Source organism: Eschrichtius robustus, chromosome 8 (assembly GCF_028021215.1).
Source record: "Eschrichtius robustus isolate mEscRob2 chromosome 8, mEscRob2.pri, whole genome shotgun sequence".
NCBI lineage: Eukaryota > Metazoa > Chordata > Mammalia > Artiodactyla > Eschrichtiidae > Eschrichtius > Eschrichtius robustus.
Window position 1 is genome coordinate 25,641,247 of NC_090831.1, and position 18,227 is coordinate 25,659,473.

The 18,227-nt window shown below is 35.8% G+C and overlaps 1 protein-coding gene across 3 annotated transcripts in view; it reads right to left on the reverse strand.

The window, feature by feature from the left end:
- Positions 1–18,227, reverse strand: part of HGF (hepatocyte growth factor) — a 78,791-nt gene that overhangs the window by 29,446 nt on the left and 31,118 nt on the right. For all 3 annotated transcript variants that reach the window (XM_068549933.1, XM_068549934.1, XM_068549932.1), the window contains 3 exons: positions 16,156–16,276; positions 14,643–14,761; positions 153–327 (listed from right to left, as the gene is read on the reverse strand). In XM_068549933.1, coding sequence (XP_068406034.1) covers positions 153–327; positions 14,643–14,761; positions 16,156–16,276 — 415 coding nt within the window. The remainder of the gene's footprint in view (positions 1–152; positions 328–14,642; positions 14,762–16,155; positions 16,277–18,227) is intronic.

Sequence of the window (18,227 nt, forward strand, 5' to 3'; positions counted from 1 at the left end):
CTCTGCGTGGATGTATCTGCCTTTTCATTGCTGAATTTTCCCTAGGCACACTAAAGTTTAAGGATCACTAACACAGAAATTAGTCAAAAGCAACCACTCTGCCTCATTTTCCCCAGGGCCTACTGAAATTTATATTTCTCTAATTTACTCACTTGCACTTGAAATTTTCAGGAGTTATGTCATGCTGGTGAGGATACTGGGAATCCCAACGCTGACAGGGAATTCCATTCCAAATGGTATTGATGATGCCCCGGTAACCTTCTCCTTGACCTTGAATGCATTCAGTTGTTTCCATAGGGACATCCGTGTCATTCATAGTACTGTGAGCTATTGGTAAATAGAAATATAAATTTAAATAAAATATTTCAATCTGTCATCTACCTCTTAGAGTTCACTTGCATTTTATTAGCAGGGTTTTCTGTCACATAATTTTTATAATAATTGAATGGAATAAAAAATTCAATTTATCATTACTACTGTCTCACTCAAACAAAAGGAGGAATTAGCATGGTGGGCTCAACCATGGAATTTCTCTGCTTGTAAAAAGAACATTCTGGCTTGACTTTATCTAGACCTGTTTTAAAAAGCATCATTTAATAATATTTAAATTTCCTGGATCTATCTACTCATTATTAACAATAGGTGTAAAATCTCTCTATTTATTAATGTTTAAGTATTGCATATGGTTTTTAAAAATCACTTTTCTTACTTTTGAAATTGGAAAACATCTACAAATAATATAGTGACCAAGTAGGGAAATTTTAGCACTGTGCCGTAAGTTTGGCCATTAAAAAAAGTAAGAAAAAGAAAATTAATGCTAGTCTAGAGAACAGGGTTATTTTTTAAAAATCAGTTTGTCACTATTACTATCTCCATTCCAATTCTTTTCATTCAAACACTAGATTAATTTATTCTTGAAAAATTCTTTAAAGGCATTTTACTTCCATATGTCACTATAACTTATACATGCCAAATATACAGTATTTCTGAAATGACTATACAATTACTCCTAAAATTAGTTTATTTAAATAGTTACAAAGTTGGTAATGGTATTAACCATGGTTTTCCTCTAAAATAATAAATATATTCTAAGCTGATATGCTACATTTTTCTTCTTAATCAACTTGTTGGCTTTTAAGAAACAGTACTTGCTTCTAGGCAGATTTATTTGTTGCCTTTTTCCTAGTCCAATTGCAGTGCTTTACCATACTTCATGAAGATCCTGAAAATCTCAGTAAGAAAATTTTTAAAGTACAAAATTAAATTTACCACAACTTGAACTCTGTCTTTTGTCTTAAGGTTTACTCACTTGCATAAAATATAACTCAAAACATTCTGGAGCAACTAAAATTCATATACCTTCTCAAAACATTCATGAAAATGTTTGTTTCCATGTAAACTTCCCAGTTACCTTTATAACCTAAGTGGTTATTCAAGGTGCCTCTGCATAAAACTCAAGTTGACACCCTCTAGGATAGTTTAAGAAGTGAATAAATGTCTTTGATTCATCCATTCTGGAATTCGATGCATCATTTCTCCAAAGGAGAGGTTAGAATTAGACATGCCTTCAGAGGCTAGGGATGTCTATAATAGTGTTTCATATTTAATGGTGTAAATTCTTTTAAAGTGGCTCTTTAACTTTATTTTAAATTTCTTTCTTTCTTACAAATAATTACTACCTTATGTGGCTGAATGCTTTATTTCACTGAGTTCCATGCAAACTAAGTAGAGCCTAAGTTTGGAGTTATTCTATGAAGTTTTGTGGGAAAAAAAAGGTGGATTAATTAATGACCATCCCAATCACTAGAATGTTTTATATACAGATTTCCAAAAATTTCTCTTTTAATAACTCTTCTTTTTAAAAAAAAATCTCTTCTTCAGCTCATCTTAAAATGTGTTTTTATTTCTTAGGTATCTACTTTAGGGAATAGAAATGCAGCTCAGAAATATCCTAAATTGAAAGGAAATTCAAATGGACATGAGAAAATGTCCAGAGATTGACCTATAGAATGGTCATTGAGAGTTGATGGCTTAGAGAATTTATATGTATTGATATTGGTAATATATATTGATTTAGGAAGAACAAAAATTTTGGACTGAGAGAAATGACTTGTATAGAAGAAGTTGGTGCTGTTTAACCAAGTTCATTACGATTTTAATATTACCTGAAGTTCTTTGATGAAATAGAAAATAAGATGGATTTCGTAGGTTCTGAGGGTTAGAACTATATTTCATTAAAACAAATGCTACTAAGCTATTTTTCTGATGATTTGAGTTGATTGTTACATGATTTGAGGAAACTGAGTACGTGTGGGAAGTCTTTAAAGGGTGACAACTCTAAAACAGGTAAAAGGTCAAGCTTGTACTGACATATATCATTCTAATTATAAAACTATGATGTGAAAGAAGACAAAACGAATGTCCCCAGGAATCTATCAATTCATTAGCTTAACATTTTAAGAAGAAAAGTTTTGATTCTCCCACTTCTTGGGTACAAGCTCTTGGGCAGCAAACTTGTGACCTCAGTTAGGACTCAGAATACTGACAATGGGAGGAAGGTCAGAGTTAGGGCAGCCAGAGCAAAAGCACTTCCACTAATCTCACAGATTTCATTGCCTGACTTAGGTACTACAGCTCTCTTACTTTCTTAGTTATTTGTGTGTGTTTTGTTTTATTCGTGTATTACTGATCCATTCTTCTCAGTATTATTTTGGCACTGTGAACTTGTTACCAAAGGATCCAGTCTTGATGAGTCAACCAGGGCCACGTTTGGCTAGATATGGGCCTATCACATCTCACTAAGTACCTAGTTCAAGGCTAAGCCCATCAGAGATTAACACACTGAGCTCCTTGGACTCTAGTATGATTTTCCAGACATCAACCTAAACAATGAAAAAAGAGGAATGATAAAATTTAAAAGCTAGTAGAAGATAAAAATTTTTCTAATTTGAGGGTAAACTTTTCAAATTTTAGGATTCCCTGTGAAAAGAAATATCTATATTACAAAAACCCTAGGTCAGAGAAAAGAGTACCTATATAAGAATACTGAGGAAAATATTTCACTGCTGATTGATACACTAAAATTTCAGTGTCAAGTTCAGAGACCTGAATTGTTGTACTAACTTTGCACCTCAACTGCAGAGGTTCCCAGCAAGATTTAATTAAAGAATCTTTCACTTTAAAAGTAGCTATCATAAAATCCTCATTTGAACAATTGTGTCAAAGATTTTTTTCTAAACTTTCATTATTATATTTTAAAACTTATGATATAAACTTATTTTAAGGGGGTCACTAAATATTCACTAAAAGACAATGTAAGTTAAAATGGTTAGACTAAAAACCAAAATTTTGGATTTGGATTAAATAATTTGGATTATTTAACAGATTCTAATTTGGAGGTGGAAACTAGAACCTTTTGAAATTACAAAAATTACAGAATACAAAGAATTACTGCACATTCATAAAATACAATATTGTACAGAATAAATACAAATTATCATTAGGCCTTGCTATAAACTGAATGTTTGTGTCTTCCTCAAATTCATATGTTGAAATCCTAATCCCCATGTTATGGTATTAGGAGTTGGACCCTTTGGTAAATGTTTAGGTTGTAAGGGCAAAGCCTTCATAAATGGGATTAGTACCCTTATAAAAGAGACCCTGCAGAGCTCCCTTGCTCCTTCTACCACGTGAGGACACAGGGCAAAGTGTGAACCATCTGTGAACCAGGAATCAGGCTCTCTCCAGATACCAAACCTGCTGTCACCTTGATCTTGGACTTCCCAGCCTCCAGATCTATGTGAAATACATTTCTGTTGTTTAGAATCCACCCTGTCTATGGTATTCTGTTATAGCAGCCTGAGCTAAGTCAGGCCCTATCAAGTGTAAAGAATCTAAATAATATTATTATTTTTGTCTCATTTTAATAAGTATCTGTAACTTTGAAATACATAACTGAAACAACTTGACAATTTTACTTATTGTTGTGTTTTAATTCAGTGGAAATATTTATTTTGATTTTAACTACAAACTAGCAGTATTCACATAGTATTTTTCTTTATTTAAAGAGTACCCTCTGAAGTTAGTGCATCTGTATTTATCCCATTTCACATTCAGCTGGTAAAAGTAACCCCATAAACAAAAGCTACATAATTCTGGTGGTAATGTATAGAATAAATAATATAGGCAAAAAGATATATTAGTACAACAAGGTAACTACACAGTTTTCATCAATTAGTAAGAGTTATTTTGCGACTTCATGCAGCTGTTTAATAAATATTATCTGATGGGGACCATGATGAATGATTTGTCCATAGACCATTTAACTGTGATGTAAATGTCTGATCTTTGTTGCCTGCATGAATACTTATGATTCGAACAAAAGGAATTATTCCTGAACCACAATAAAATAGACTCCTTCAGCTGTCCCACTATATAAACATCAAAATTTGGTGCAAAAACAAAACAAATGTTTCATGCCAATTGATTGGGAAAGGGCTATTAAATGTTGGGAAAGCTATTCCTTTGGACTTAATACTTAAACATGAGACCTGAATAAGGGAAGTCTCTGAAGAGTCTCCAGTGGCCTAGTGAAGAGTTAAAGAAACACAGAAACATCCCCAATATCAGCTGAACATTATCAAGTTTAGCCAAAGCAACATGTTTTTAAAATACTGCATCCCCACATCCACAAATGTTTTTGCAAGTATGTCTACCAAGCTCACACTGAAAATACCAGGAACTCTTCTGAGAGTTCCTCACAAATAAAACATTTTGCCAGGGGTGTCAGTGGTGGTCACCCTTTGGAAGCAGATGCAAAGATATTTATATGATCCTCAGTGGCCTATGAGTGAAGGAATGTTTTTCTTTCATGACTGACACAAAGTTTTCTATTTGGAAATGCTTTAAGGAAAACAACATTTGCTATTGACATTTTCCACTGTCCTGTTTGTTAGAACATGATCAAATATAATGGTTGCCTCTTGGAACATTAATTTCACTTTGCTGGTGTGGACCTGCTATGATCTGATTGCTCTACTATTTGGTAGAGAACTTTAAGGTTTGAATAGATTTGTTGAGAGAATGAACATTAAGTGTTATGTAATTGTTGGGAAAACCCTCTCGCCCCCCAACAGAAAGAGATCAACACAACAAGACAACATATAATAAATCGAACCTTTTTCTCTGTGAAAGACTAGCCAAATCCTTGCAGAGAGGCCACAAGGCCCTGACAGAGGTCCGTGAATGGCAACTGGAGAATGTGGTGCAAATGTATATTACAGAAAACCACACCTAGGGATCCATAAGCTTTACATGGACAATAAGTAAACCCTTACGTTTACTGTCCCCTTAACCCTCCAAAACCCCTGGATTTCTTAGTGGTGACAAGCTATTACTATTCTTTTGCCTGTAGTTAAGAACAAGTTGCTTCTTAGGCCATTGGACAAATACCTGATTATTCTTGGAATAATTCAACCCAACCCACTTCTTATTCCCAGCTACTGAAGAGCAATTGAAATATAGGATTTACTTTATGATGGTCCCTGGATATTTAGAACAGTGTGTAAAGCTACTCTCCCGTCAACAGACTTGTGCTCTTTAGGCCGCAAAGGGCAGGATCAGGCTCAATGTAAATTTAAAGAGCTTCTTGTTTTAAAATTGACGTGGGAAAATAGTATAAAGACCTCCAAAGCACAAACCTCAAATTGCTTGCACGTTTTCTTTCCATGTGGACCTGGGATTCCTGTCTGAAACTTTTCTCTGGACTTTATCCAAGACTTTTCTGGTATAAAATACTCAAAAGACAAGACTTTCATGAAAGGTCTTCAATCCTATACTCTTACTCCTTAGAAGATGACTTGGAAAAGACCTCCAATACAAGATCTTTCCCTTGAGAAAGGATATTGATAGCACTGTTTTTTCCTGACACAGAATACAATAAGAGGATTATATTTCTATGAATCTCTGTTCTGGCCTTGGATGAATTAATAAAATTTAGAGAAATAATCAGCTTTCTTTAAGAAAGAAAAGAATTTGCTAAAATTATTTTCCCAACACACAGAGACACTGAAGTTTAAAAGGTTACATATTCCTTTAAAATGATGCCAGCGTACATTAGTTACTAGGAGGAAGGATTCTTTTTACGTAGTACTAATGGCAACATATCTTCTTAAGCTACCGTAACAAAATAAGACTGGGTGACTTAAACAACAGTAATATATTTTCTCATAATTCTGGCAGCTGTAAAGTCCAAGATTAAGGTGGCAGCCAATGGTTCCTGGTGAGAGTTCTCTTCCTGGCTTGTAGATGAAGGTATAGACATACCTTTTTGCTATGTCCTCATATGGCAGGGAGAGAGAGAGATCACTCTCATCCTCTACTTATAAGACCACAAATCCCATTGGATTAGGATCCCGCCATTATACTTCATTATCCTTTATTATCTCCTAAAAGCCCTACCTCCAAATGCATTCAGGGCTTAGAATTTAACATATGAATTGTGGGTGGTGGGGAGCACAATTCAGTCCACAATGATAATTTTGATAGAAATCTTAACTATCAAAGATCTGCCTCGGCCACACTTCTGCAGTGGAGAGTTGTTCAACAGGTAATAAAGTTTCAGTTATGCAAGATGAATAAGTTTTAGAGATCTACTATGTATAGTAGATCTACTATACTATGTTGTACATAGTACCTATAGTTAGCAATACTGTGTTGTATACTAAACAGTTGTTAAGAGAGTTGTATTCTTACCACACACACACACAAAGGCAAAAGGGGGCAGGAGGAAACGTTTGCAGGTGATGAATATGGTTATTATCTTTGATTGTGGAGATGGATTCATGGGTGTATGCATATGTTCAAACCTATCAAACTGTGTACATTAAACATGCGATGTTTTTAAATATCAATTATACCTCAGTAAAGCTCTTAAAAATATAAAATGGATGTGGACACTTACATATCTAGAAGTTTAAAAAATAAGAAGGAAAAGAAAGAGGAAGTGAAAAATAAGGTAAAATATGACAAGATTTGTTTATTTTGTTGAAGGAAAAGCCATCAAGACATCAAGCAACGAAGGAACAAAACTAGCTCATGGAAGCATGAAAACTGACAATGAGTTGAGGTGATGGGAAGAAGGTATGAAGCAAATCTTCCTGGTTGGCAATGTTTGGGAAAAGCCAAGTTTTCATATGAAAATCAAGAAGCATAGAAGAAATTCCAGGAGACACTAAAAGAAAATGAAAACTACCACTGAGCAGGAAGGTAACCGTCGTTCATTCAATAGACTTGTTGAACTCCTGTCACGTGCAAGGCAATGTGGTAACTCTGTGGAATACAAAAACGACCTGGTCCTTACCCTGTTGGAACTTACAAATTTTGATAGAGACAGCTATTAACCAAATAACTTCAAAAATAAATGTAAAAACCAAATTCTGAGAAGTACATGGAAGGAGAGATTTATGTTGCTATAAATATACAATAAGGAATTTGACCCAGTCAGGGAAGTCAAATGAAGAAATGATAACTGACTTGAAATTTGAAAAATGGGTAGCTGTCAACTAGGTGAGGAAGGAAGAGAAAATTTTTCAGGGGAGAGGAGATTGCAGGGGTGAAGGAACTATAATGAGAATATGGAAAATATGAGGTATAGGGAGAAAACTATTCTGGCTGGAACAGAGAGCATGGAGAGAAATGTATATGAAGCTAAAGATAGGGGTGGAGGAGTAAAGGATGGTTTTGTTTTGTCTGTGTCCTAAGAGCAAAGGAAATGATTGAAGAGTTTTAAACTGTTGTGTATGTGTGTGGTATGCTAGGCATAGGGAATGATATATTCAGATTTTTTTAAAATGTCATCCTGTTTGCAGTGTGGAGAAGGGATTGGAGGGGAAAGCTGGTGAACGTGGATATAGCTCCACTCAGAAGGCCACCCAAATATTCAAGATGAAAAATAATGCTGTCTTGGATAAAGGAGACAGTGATGAAGTGAAATGGAGATTTGATAGATACATAGAAAATAAAATTGACAGGACTTAATGATGGGTCAAATGTGAGGAGTGAAGGAAAGAGCATGTTTAGGATTATTCTAGGCTTTTGGATTTTAAACTGTGTAAATGGTGGTACCAATCATGCAAAAGAGAGCTTAAAAAAAGCAGATTAGACCATCCTATAGGATAAATGAAGAAAATCAGAGAAAAAGATAATACACGATAAAAGTCTCCAACCAGGCAAGTTGCTGGTGGTAACAGGTGGGGAACAATTGGAACAGCCAACAGGTATATCCTAGTAGGTGTATTTTAATGGGACATCAGCCTTACACGTATGACATGTAGCAAGAAAGTTGTTCTCAGAGGGATACCTGGAGTTCCAGAGATCTTTTCAGGGATCTAGGAGGTCAAAACTGTTTTCATAACAATGCTAAGATGTCACTTGTCCTTTTTACAGTGGAATTTCCAGTTGCACTTGATGTATGATATCCCAAAAGACTGAATGCAGAAGCAAATATGAGACACTCAGCTCTATCGTCTTCTAATTAAGGTAACATTAAAGAAATTTACAAAGAATCTAAAACAATGTCATTGTCCTTCCTATTTTTCTGAAAAAAATAGTTATTTTTCTTTTAAAATGTTATATTTATTAACATACAATGAGCTTATTATTTTTAATGAATTAAATGTTTTTTAATTTATGTTTTAATTTCCAATACAGTAGATATTGATTCATGTAACCCACGTGGACAATTTGGGGTTCTCAATAATGTGTAAAGATACCTTCAGTCCAACTGATTTAAATACTCAATGGGATAGCTAAGGGACATCAACCACAAGATAAGGGGCATTAACCACAAGTTAGCTTTACAGTTGCCAAAGAGCTACTAAAGTTCACTTCAGAAAAGCACAACAAATATTATTTCTCTCTGAAAAGCAGTGAACTAATGTATAGAACAAACTCTTATTCAGAATACAAAGTTATTATTATAGGGGAAAACCATAAAAAAATCAGTACTTCATTTAAGCACTGCATGGGACTTCCCATCTTGCTATATGTTTGCAGTGTCTTAAAATTTCATATTCTTGGAAGTCTGTTAAAAGTTACACAGCCAGAATATGTGTGGGCTGCTGCCATTTAGGTAGATGTCACCTTCTGAAGACCATGGTGTGAAGGAGCACTGAGAAGGCCTGTCCCAGAATACCCTGCTACACATTTGTCAGGTGATGAGCAATGTTCATCCTTCACTTTCAGTGTTACACTAATTGTAAGACTGAAAGTTGGAAGCAAAGTGACACTACAATAAATTTGTAGTTCATTCAGCTTTTTAACAAATAAAAGGAATTGAGAGCAGTATTCAACACCTTGGATCTGGTGTAACTAGCCCAGTGTCAAGGCAATGTCAGCTTTTACTTTACTAGTTCATGCTAAAATTCTGAAATTTTAATTTTATCATAGATCTTGGTCTGTTTTGTTCACTTCTAGGAAAGTTCCCAACAACTAGGAAAGCATGTGACGTATAAGAGCTACTCAACAAATATTTATTTAATGAATTCTATAGAAAAGGGGCAAAAACTCCTCTTTATGCTCTCTCTATGCTTCCTGGGATTGCTACTATGTCCAAGGCTTCTGCTATCACTATTCACTTATGACTCTGCATGACCTTCAGGGAAGACTGAACTTAGACGTACTTTGAGCACAGATATGAAGCACCTGCGTCTCAATATAAGCAGAACCAAACTTATTATCTTTCTCCTCAAATTTATACCTCGTTAAATATGTATCATCTACCCAATAACTTAGGAAGAATATTAGACTTTACCTTTTCCCTATCTCATTTCCCACATTATCCAATTCATCATTATATATGGGACGTTCTAACTCTTTAATATTGCTCACATCCTCCTTCACATTGTTATTGGCACTGCTTACTGCCTTAGTTCCCATTCTCTTTATTTCTTACTTGCCTGTTAAAATCAACTCTTATCAGATGCACCTGCCTCCTTGCTCAGCCCTCTCCATGCTAATTACCCAGAATACATAGTAATTCTTCTGGATCAGTAGTCTTCAAATGTTGTTGGTTTTTTTAATTTGTTTTTGTTTTTGCTTCTGTTACTAAAATCATTTTGAAAAAAATATTTATATTCCCTCTCTTGTTTTTAAGTTGACATTTACATTTTTTATGCTAAGTTTAAATAGCTGCAAAAGATGTGATTTCTAGCATGTTTTAACTATCGATAGTTTTAAATTGAAAATTTTTATATCACTCTTCTATAATGGATTTAATGGACTCTAAATACCACAGTGATTTGATACCTATACCTTTTTCTGGATAAAATGTACATTATCAAGTTCTTTTTCTCCTTGAATCATTTTTCCATTCCACTTTACCCACAGAATGTTTTTAGTGTAATGTATTTTATTTTATGTTGGAGAGTCTTTTATTCCTCACCTATCATACTTTCCTGAAAGATTTTTATATACTTAATTTTCTTTTAATTTCTTGTGACCGCAAAATTCTAAGAGATAAATGCACACTATACTAAACACACGCACAGCCACAAACACACAAATATACATATATATGTACACATGTTATGGATAGAGTTATACAATTACTAGCAGAACATAAATGATAAACAACAATAATATATAGTATTTTCAAAGGTCTCTTTGTTTAGTGTCCCCAAGGTTTTTACACCCCAGGACAGTGCACCACATTAATATTCAGGAAGGATTAGCAGTTTGCCTTTTTTCAATAAAGTAGCAAAGGGCAGTTGTCAATGGGCAGGGAGGAAGTTGAACTTGACTGACTCCTTGGGAACACATGCATCTCAAGCAGAAGACTTTGGGAAAGAATTCATATAGAAAACTAGGAGCTGGAATTTGAGCCCTTTAACCTATCCATGCCCATAAACCCCTAGGACAGTCTTTGTGTTCCCCTGGGTTTCATAGACACCGATTTGGAAGCTACTGTTCTAGATGACAAATCAGATAAGACCACTCTCTCTGCTTAATTTTTCAGTGTTTCTCATGGCAACTGGATGGGCTACTCTTGGATCCTACTTCATCTGCCTCACATCAATCTTATTTTTCTTATCTTCTTCCATTTCTCTGTCTTTACCCCATCCCAACTCATATCAACCTAATTACCATGTCTTGACTATTGCCGTGCTGCTTTACCCATCATGTCTTTGCCCACCTTTCTCACTGGCCTACCTAATCACAGTCATTTTGTAGAATTGAAATGAGGATTATTGACAGTAGATGGAAAGCACCTTTCTATAGATGTTAAATAAATGGTAGCAATTATAACCTTCTTATACAGTTATTATATAATAAAAAAAGAGTTTAAAAATTCCCCTTCAACTTTAGAGAAGACAAGTGACACAATCATAAACTCTATTCTTTTCTTCAACCATATTGAAAACTCAGAATGAATTCAAGCAATTGGGACTGAGAGAAAACCAGAAAGCTCACGGAGGAATCAAATGATACAAATAAAAAGTGACAATCAATATTCTGTTACAACTAGTGCAGGTAAATATGTGTGTGGTATACAGAATTCTAATACACCCCTAAGATTCCTATCCACTGATGTACACTCTGTAACCCCCTCCCCTTGAGTGCGGGTAGAACTTGTGAATATAATGGGAGAGCCACTCCTGTAATTAGCTTATGTTGTACAACAAAAGTGAAGAGATTTTGTAGATGTAGTTAAAGTTCCCAGTCAGTTGACTTGAAATTAATCAAAGGAAGACTTCCTTAGGTGGGCCTGACCTAATCAGGTGAGCTCTTTAAAAGCAGGTGCAGAGCCTTCTGCATCGAATCACAGTGTGGAGGCAAAAACTGACCAGTTATTTTTCAATCATTTTCCCAAATAAAGATGTACTATTTTCCCAGGAAAACGAAACACTGTTATTTTTACCTTTCACAACTCTGTGTTAAGGGGAAAGAAATTATATGGAAGTTCTAAAGGATATGATTTCTGAACAAGTCCTTTTGACATTCATCCCCAGTGCAGAATCTTGGGTAAAGTTGGCTTATAAAATTTTAATACCTTGGAAAAAAGTTCTTAATAAATAAATGGAAGAGGGTGCAGAGGTCAGAGGTTGAAAGTAACAGAAAGCTATCCTGTTGGCCTTGAAGAAGTAAACTGCCATATTGTGGAGAGGGTCATGTGGTAGGAAACATCAGGCAGTCTCCAGGAGTTGAGGATCTCAGCACTACAACCACAAGAAACTGAATTGGAATATTGGAATGGGACACCAAGTCTTAGATGAGACAGTAGGTCTGGTGGGCACCAGGACTGTGGCCTTGTAAGATCCTAAGCAGAGGACACACCTGACTCATGCCTTGACTCCTGACCCACAGAAACCATGAGATAAGAAATATGTGTTATTTTAAGCTACCAAGTTTTTGATAATTTGTTATGCAGCCATAGAAAATTAATACACAATTGAAACCATCACCAAATTCCTTAGTTTTGCATTGTAGCCTTTACTATATGTATAAGCCAAAATATCTGGAAGACATTCTCTCTTGTGCTTTCCAAAATTCCTGAATGTCACTTTATTTCATTAATATTAATAAAAATATAGCCTCAATATATAAGTTTACAAACTAAAATCTGTCCTGTAATAAAATATTTTAAAAATATTCCCAAAGCTGAAAATATTTTTATCTTAACTACAATTGACCCTTTAACAGCATGGGTTTGAACTGCATGGGTTCACTTACACGCTGGTTTTTTTCTAGAGTAAATGCTATAGTACTACATGATCCCAAGGTTGGTTGAACTCACGGATACAGAGGAACCCAGGAGGGTCAGCACCCCCTAATCATCATGTTGTATATACTATATACTGTATATAGGTTGTATATATTAATACTATATAGGTTGTATATACTATATAGGTTGTATATACTATATACTGTATATAGGTTTGGGTCACAAATTCTACCACCATTTTCTTAGAATTAGCATCCTATAAACATCACCCTCTGTTTAAAAAAGCCATCAGAGTTGTTGCACGTTAGTTGTATAAATAGCTAACTGTGGACAGAAAAGAAAAAGAAATTTATCTAATAGTTAGAAGTGTCATATTCATTCTATTTTTTTCCTCTCCCAATGTCTTTTAAAAATAGCCAGTCTTATGCATGCCAGTTGAAAGGTGAATGTGCCAGTGAATATGCATGTGAGTGTGTGTGTGTGTCTGTTTATACTGGTCTTATTCCAGAGACGATTTATGAGTGCCTAAAACACACACAAAAAGAAAAATGGAAGGGAAACTATTGGTTTATTGTACCTAGCTGGTCTAGAATTACTGACAGATTAACAAGATTTTAAAACTCATTGAGTTGAACTAACCAATCTATACAGAGAAACACTGTCACAAGAGTCATCCCTTATTTTAAGGACCAAACAGATGGTTCAATTTCCTTGGAACACTGTGTTCACATTGAGAGCCTTCCAGATTCTGCAGTTATTTCACATATGCCAGACACATCTCCTTTCTGTGGGTTTTATTTGAGTCGTCCAAATCATTTCCTTTTATTAGCAGGTCTAAGTGGAGAGATATTTACCTTGGCAGTATCATAGTGTAGATAATACTGAATAAGTCTGTTCAAAGAAATAGCCTCATCATGCCAATCTAGGGAAATATGCAAGTCCCTATCCGTAGCCTCATAATTGTATATTTATCATTCTGGGTGCTGGTACCTGATTATATGTCTTTACATTTTTCTCTCTAGATATACATATCTTTATATTAGCCAGCCAATTTATAACATGATTCCACCTTACTAAATTTATGCAATTCTGATTTGAAAGCATTTTAGGATACAGTTGAAAAAATAAGACTGTACACATAAAAATAAAAGCATGTTTACACCTAATTATTATCCAGGATTATTTCAGAGAAGAATAAAAATGTGTGAGTTAACTGTGGAGGAGAGGACCAAGTGTACAGATTCAAAGGGATATCACAAAGCAAGTAAGAAAAGAAGCTTTTATCATAAACTCAGGAAAGTTGGGTAAAGGCCAGTATATAGAAGGATAGTAGGACTGCTAAAAAACAGGTTGAAAGAGAATGCAGGCTGTGTATAAGGAGGCCAGAGAGGTGAGGATCAGCTACTAGAGATTAAAGATGTCTGTGAGAATCTTCTGTTAGACTTAGTTTTCTACATTGCAGCCTCTGTCATTCACCAGAAGATGTGCATAGTCAGTTGACAGCTCATGTTATGTCTGGGAGGATAGGTAGGGAAAGGATACAGGATTGGAAGGTAAGAATCTGAGGTCCTAGCTCTTATGGCCCTAATGACATTATGATACTGCACATAATCCCTGATCTTTTTCCTCCCTCTGTAGATTTTTTTCCCTTTTTCTTGGTAACATGAGAATGTTTAGGTCTTTGCCGTAAGTATAAATGTTTTGTGTGTACGTGTGCACTTGTGTGTGTATCTCTTTCAAAATAGTGGCTCTCTGAAATGCAAAAGATTGGGTAGGATTATGTAACACATTCTAAAAATGTTAAAACCTATACACGTTAAAGTGTCAAGTAAAATAGTTGTTAACCTGTCTCACTAATAATCGCCTGCTTAGATCCAGTCTGTGAGAGGAAAAGGAAGCAATAAATTTGACCCTAACTTACCGCACATTTTAATTGCACAGTACTCCCAGGGGGTGTCAGGGTCAAGAGTATAGCACCATGGCCTCGGCTTGCCATCAGGATTGCGGCAATAATTATCATCAAAGCCCTTGTCGGGATATCTGCAAACCACACCAAGAAAAGTGTCATGTAAATCTGCCTGGAACACCACCCAGCTCTCAGCTCACAAAATAACTTTTGACTTAGCTCGGATACTGTTAGCTGAGGAAAGAAGAGATTTCTATGTTTCGCCTTACAAGGACTGCTAGTCATTGACTGCTGAATCTATTACTGTGCATATTCTACTAAGGCTAGAGTACCATCCCCTTTGCTAATAAGTTAGGTCCACTTGGTACCGGTCCACTGGTTGAGGTCCCAAACTGAATCCCCTTCTCATAAAGCCCAATTAAGGACAGATTACATAAACATGACCTCGTGTAGAATGCTCATTAAGAAAACAGGTCCTCTTCTAGGGCAGACTTAAAGTTCAAACTGAAAGTTAGGTTTCAATAGCTATGTTACTAATGATAGCTCAGTTTTAGAGCTAGAGTCTTTCTAGGTCATGCCCTCACCTCCAGCAGAGCTAGAGACAGACTCCATCACACCACTTTCTCTATACCCACCTCCCTTTAAATGAACAGGGTCCTGAATTGGCGAGTTGTTTTTAATTGCTACCATATTCCTTGTGCTCTCACTTAAAAGACAAGAGATGCACTTAAAAACAAAGCAGTTTTAATTTCATCTAGAAGAGCAAGACAAAAAGAGAAAGAAGAAAGAAAAAACACCTTTTAGCAATTTCAGAAGAAAGGTGGGGATAGACCTTCTTCTGTAGTTATTTGTATTTTTAGTCTTTATAATAAAAAGAAGGAAAAATTTTTTTCAACTAAAATGTTTCCTGTGAAATGAATGGGCCAAAATACACATAATTTGTAAACCATTTAAACTCAAAACCTACTCCTGAGGAGAAAAGTAGACTTGGTTGCCTGACTTTTCCAGATGGGCAACTTCAAAATCCACCACAAGAAAGCAGCAAAAGAATTGTTTGCTCCGCCTTTCATTCCCTCTCTATGGGCATGAGCTGCGTCATGGTGTCGCACATTGACCCCACTTTACCTAAGTCACGGAAGGTGTGGCACTAGGAGGAGATTCACATTCACTTTTATTTAACAATAATGCCGCCCTCCCCGGCTTGGGCCTGTCCAAGTGGTTATTATTGAATGAGCTTTTCTCTTTTTGCTGCTGCGGAAGGAAAAGAGGAAGCTTCTATTAGTGTTTTCCTTCTCCAGCCACTGATGTTCCTGTGTTCAGGACCATCCTGATTTCAGGGACTCTTAACCTCATCAGCCAAGACCAGTTGGAGGTGAAGCCAGCACTCTCATATACCTCATCATAAATCCCTGTGCCCCAAGACTATCAGGAAAACATTATATCAAGAGAATTTCCATGGTAATTTGCCATGGGGCAAATAACAGTTTGTAAATAGAATCATTGGACACATGATTTGGTGGTATTTTACCTTTCTGGCAAGAATTTATGCCGATGTGGAGTCTGATGATCCCAGCGCTGACAAATCTTGCCTGATTCTGTATGATCCATGGGGCCTCGATAACTTTCCCCATTGCAGGTCATGCATTCAACTAATAAAATTAAAGCATGGCATGTTAATTGCTTCTGACAGCAAAATCAAGAACACCACTGTTCCATTTAAAGAACAGTAAATCACCTGTTTACCAAGGATATTCTTAGAAAAACTTACGTACCCTTTTAACTTTAAATTAGGGCGTAATGTCCATTAATAGTGGCATAAAATACTCCCTACTGAACTTTTCATACAGTTTAAATGGGATTTTTGTAGTTAGTGTCATACAGATTTACCATAGGGCCAAGATGCTGCCTTTCTAATTTTTTAATAACTGTCCAAAAGGTACCTAGAAACTGAAAATCCTTGGGGATTTTCCCTTTGTTGTTCTAAAATACCGGGGGTCTCAATATCTATACTGTCAAACACGACAGTGCTCTTCTCTCAACCTACCCTGCAACACATACACAGAAAATACACAATTTAAAATGAGTACACATCATACTTCTACAGTTAATGCCAAGATCAGGACCAGATAGATCTGAGAGACCAGCTTCAAATAGTAATCTGGTACTATTTAAAGAATGTGAATATTTTACAGGACGAAATCATGGTTCCTTTCTATCAGTGAGTATCCACATCGAATAACTGAGCAGACTTACATACTTATCTAGCTTAGCATAGAACATGACCTGCTATTGAACTTCTTGTACTCGCTGTTTTTAAAATGTATAAGCTGATCTAATTATGCTGGATATTGCTGATGACTCTGTGAAGTTAATTAATAGTTCTCTTCTGGCTGGCCTCTTATACCACACTGAAAACTCTGAATCACATCAACTAGCTGAAAATAAGGCTTCTCAAGTGGACAGGTTGATTTGTGGCACGGCAGGCATCCTGTGGAATAAATCATTGCTTGGCTTTCCTACAAATCCGGCAAACTTCCCCAAACACATCATTTGTATCTTGTGATTACTGATCGTCTAACATTAGCTGAAGTGGGAAAAGATATCAGTGTTTAGTTTTATCCACCGGGATCTAGCCTAATGAGTATTTGTAGAAATTCGGGATATATTATTAGAATCGTCACTTTTGAACCTTTGATTTTTATAATCTAATAGGACGTTAATAACTAAATCCCTAAAACATGAAACCATTTGGCCTGATCCATCTGCTTCTTTTCGTGTAGGTTGATCTATGAACTAAGACAAGGGACCAATTCGGCTTCCTCTCATTTGATACTGAGATCCCCCAGACAACAGTCAGTAAGCTCCTGAAGTATCAATGAGAGGGATCCAAGAGCATACCGATAAAGGTGCTCTGGTTGGCCAAGGTCAATTCCACATCGGTTATGTAGTATCACATTTCAGCTTTCCATCTGAATGGGGTTACAAACCTAGTTCCCATTTTAAAAAGAATGCAAGGTTTGATATGTTCACAGAAAATGAGGCAACATTGATCATTGTTGTTTGCTCCTTTGTATTGAATGAAAGAGTAGAATAGAATCCTATGATCACAAATAAGGGGATAAAATATCCACATGTACAATTTCTAATCTTGTATAGTACTCAGGAATCAGAATATACCTATTTTGTCTCAATCAGAAAATGCAGTTTATAAGAGTATATCCTTTTCTAATTAGAGTGAATAAAATGATTGTCTGGGAAACTGTGGTGGGGCATTATTAAAACACACTTCTCCTGAAACTTTAGAATTTTTAATTTTCTTAAGGAAACATAGCTACACAAATGAAACGGGTGATTCTATAAGATGACTGCTTTCCAGCATGAGCGGTAGATCAGTGCTTCGCCAAACTTTAATGTGCATAAAAGTTACTTTGAGATCTTGTTAAATAAAGGGCAAGTTCTGATTCAGTGAATGAGGACTGAGGCATTAATAACAAGTTCCCAGAGGACGATGCTGCTGCTGGTCCTTGGACCTCACATGGAGTAGCAAGTTTGTAGATAATTTATTCAATTCTGAAAGTTCTTAGTGTTTGGCTTTTAGGA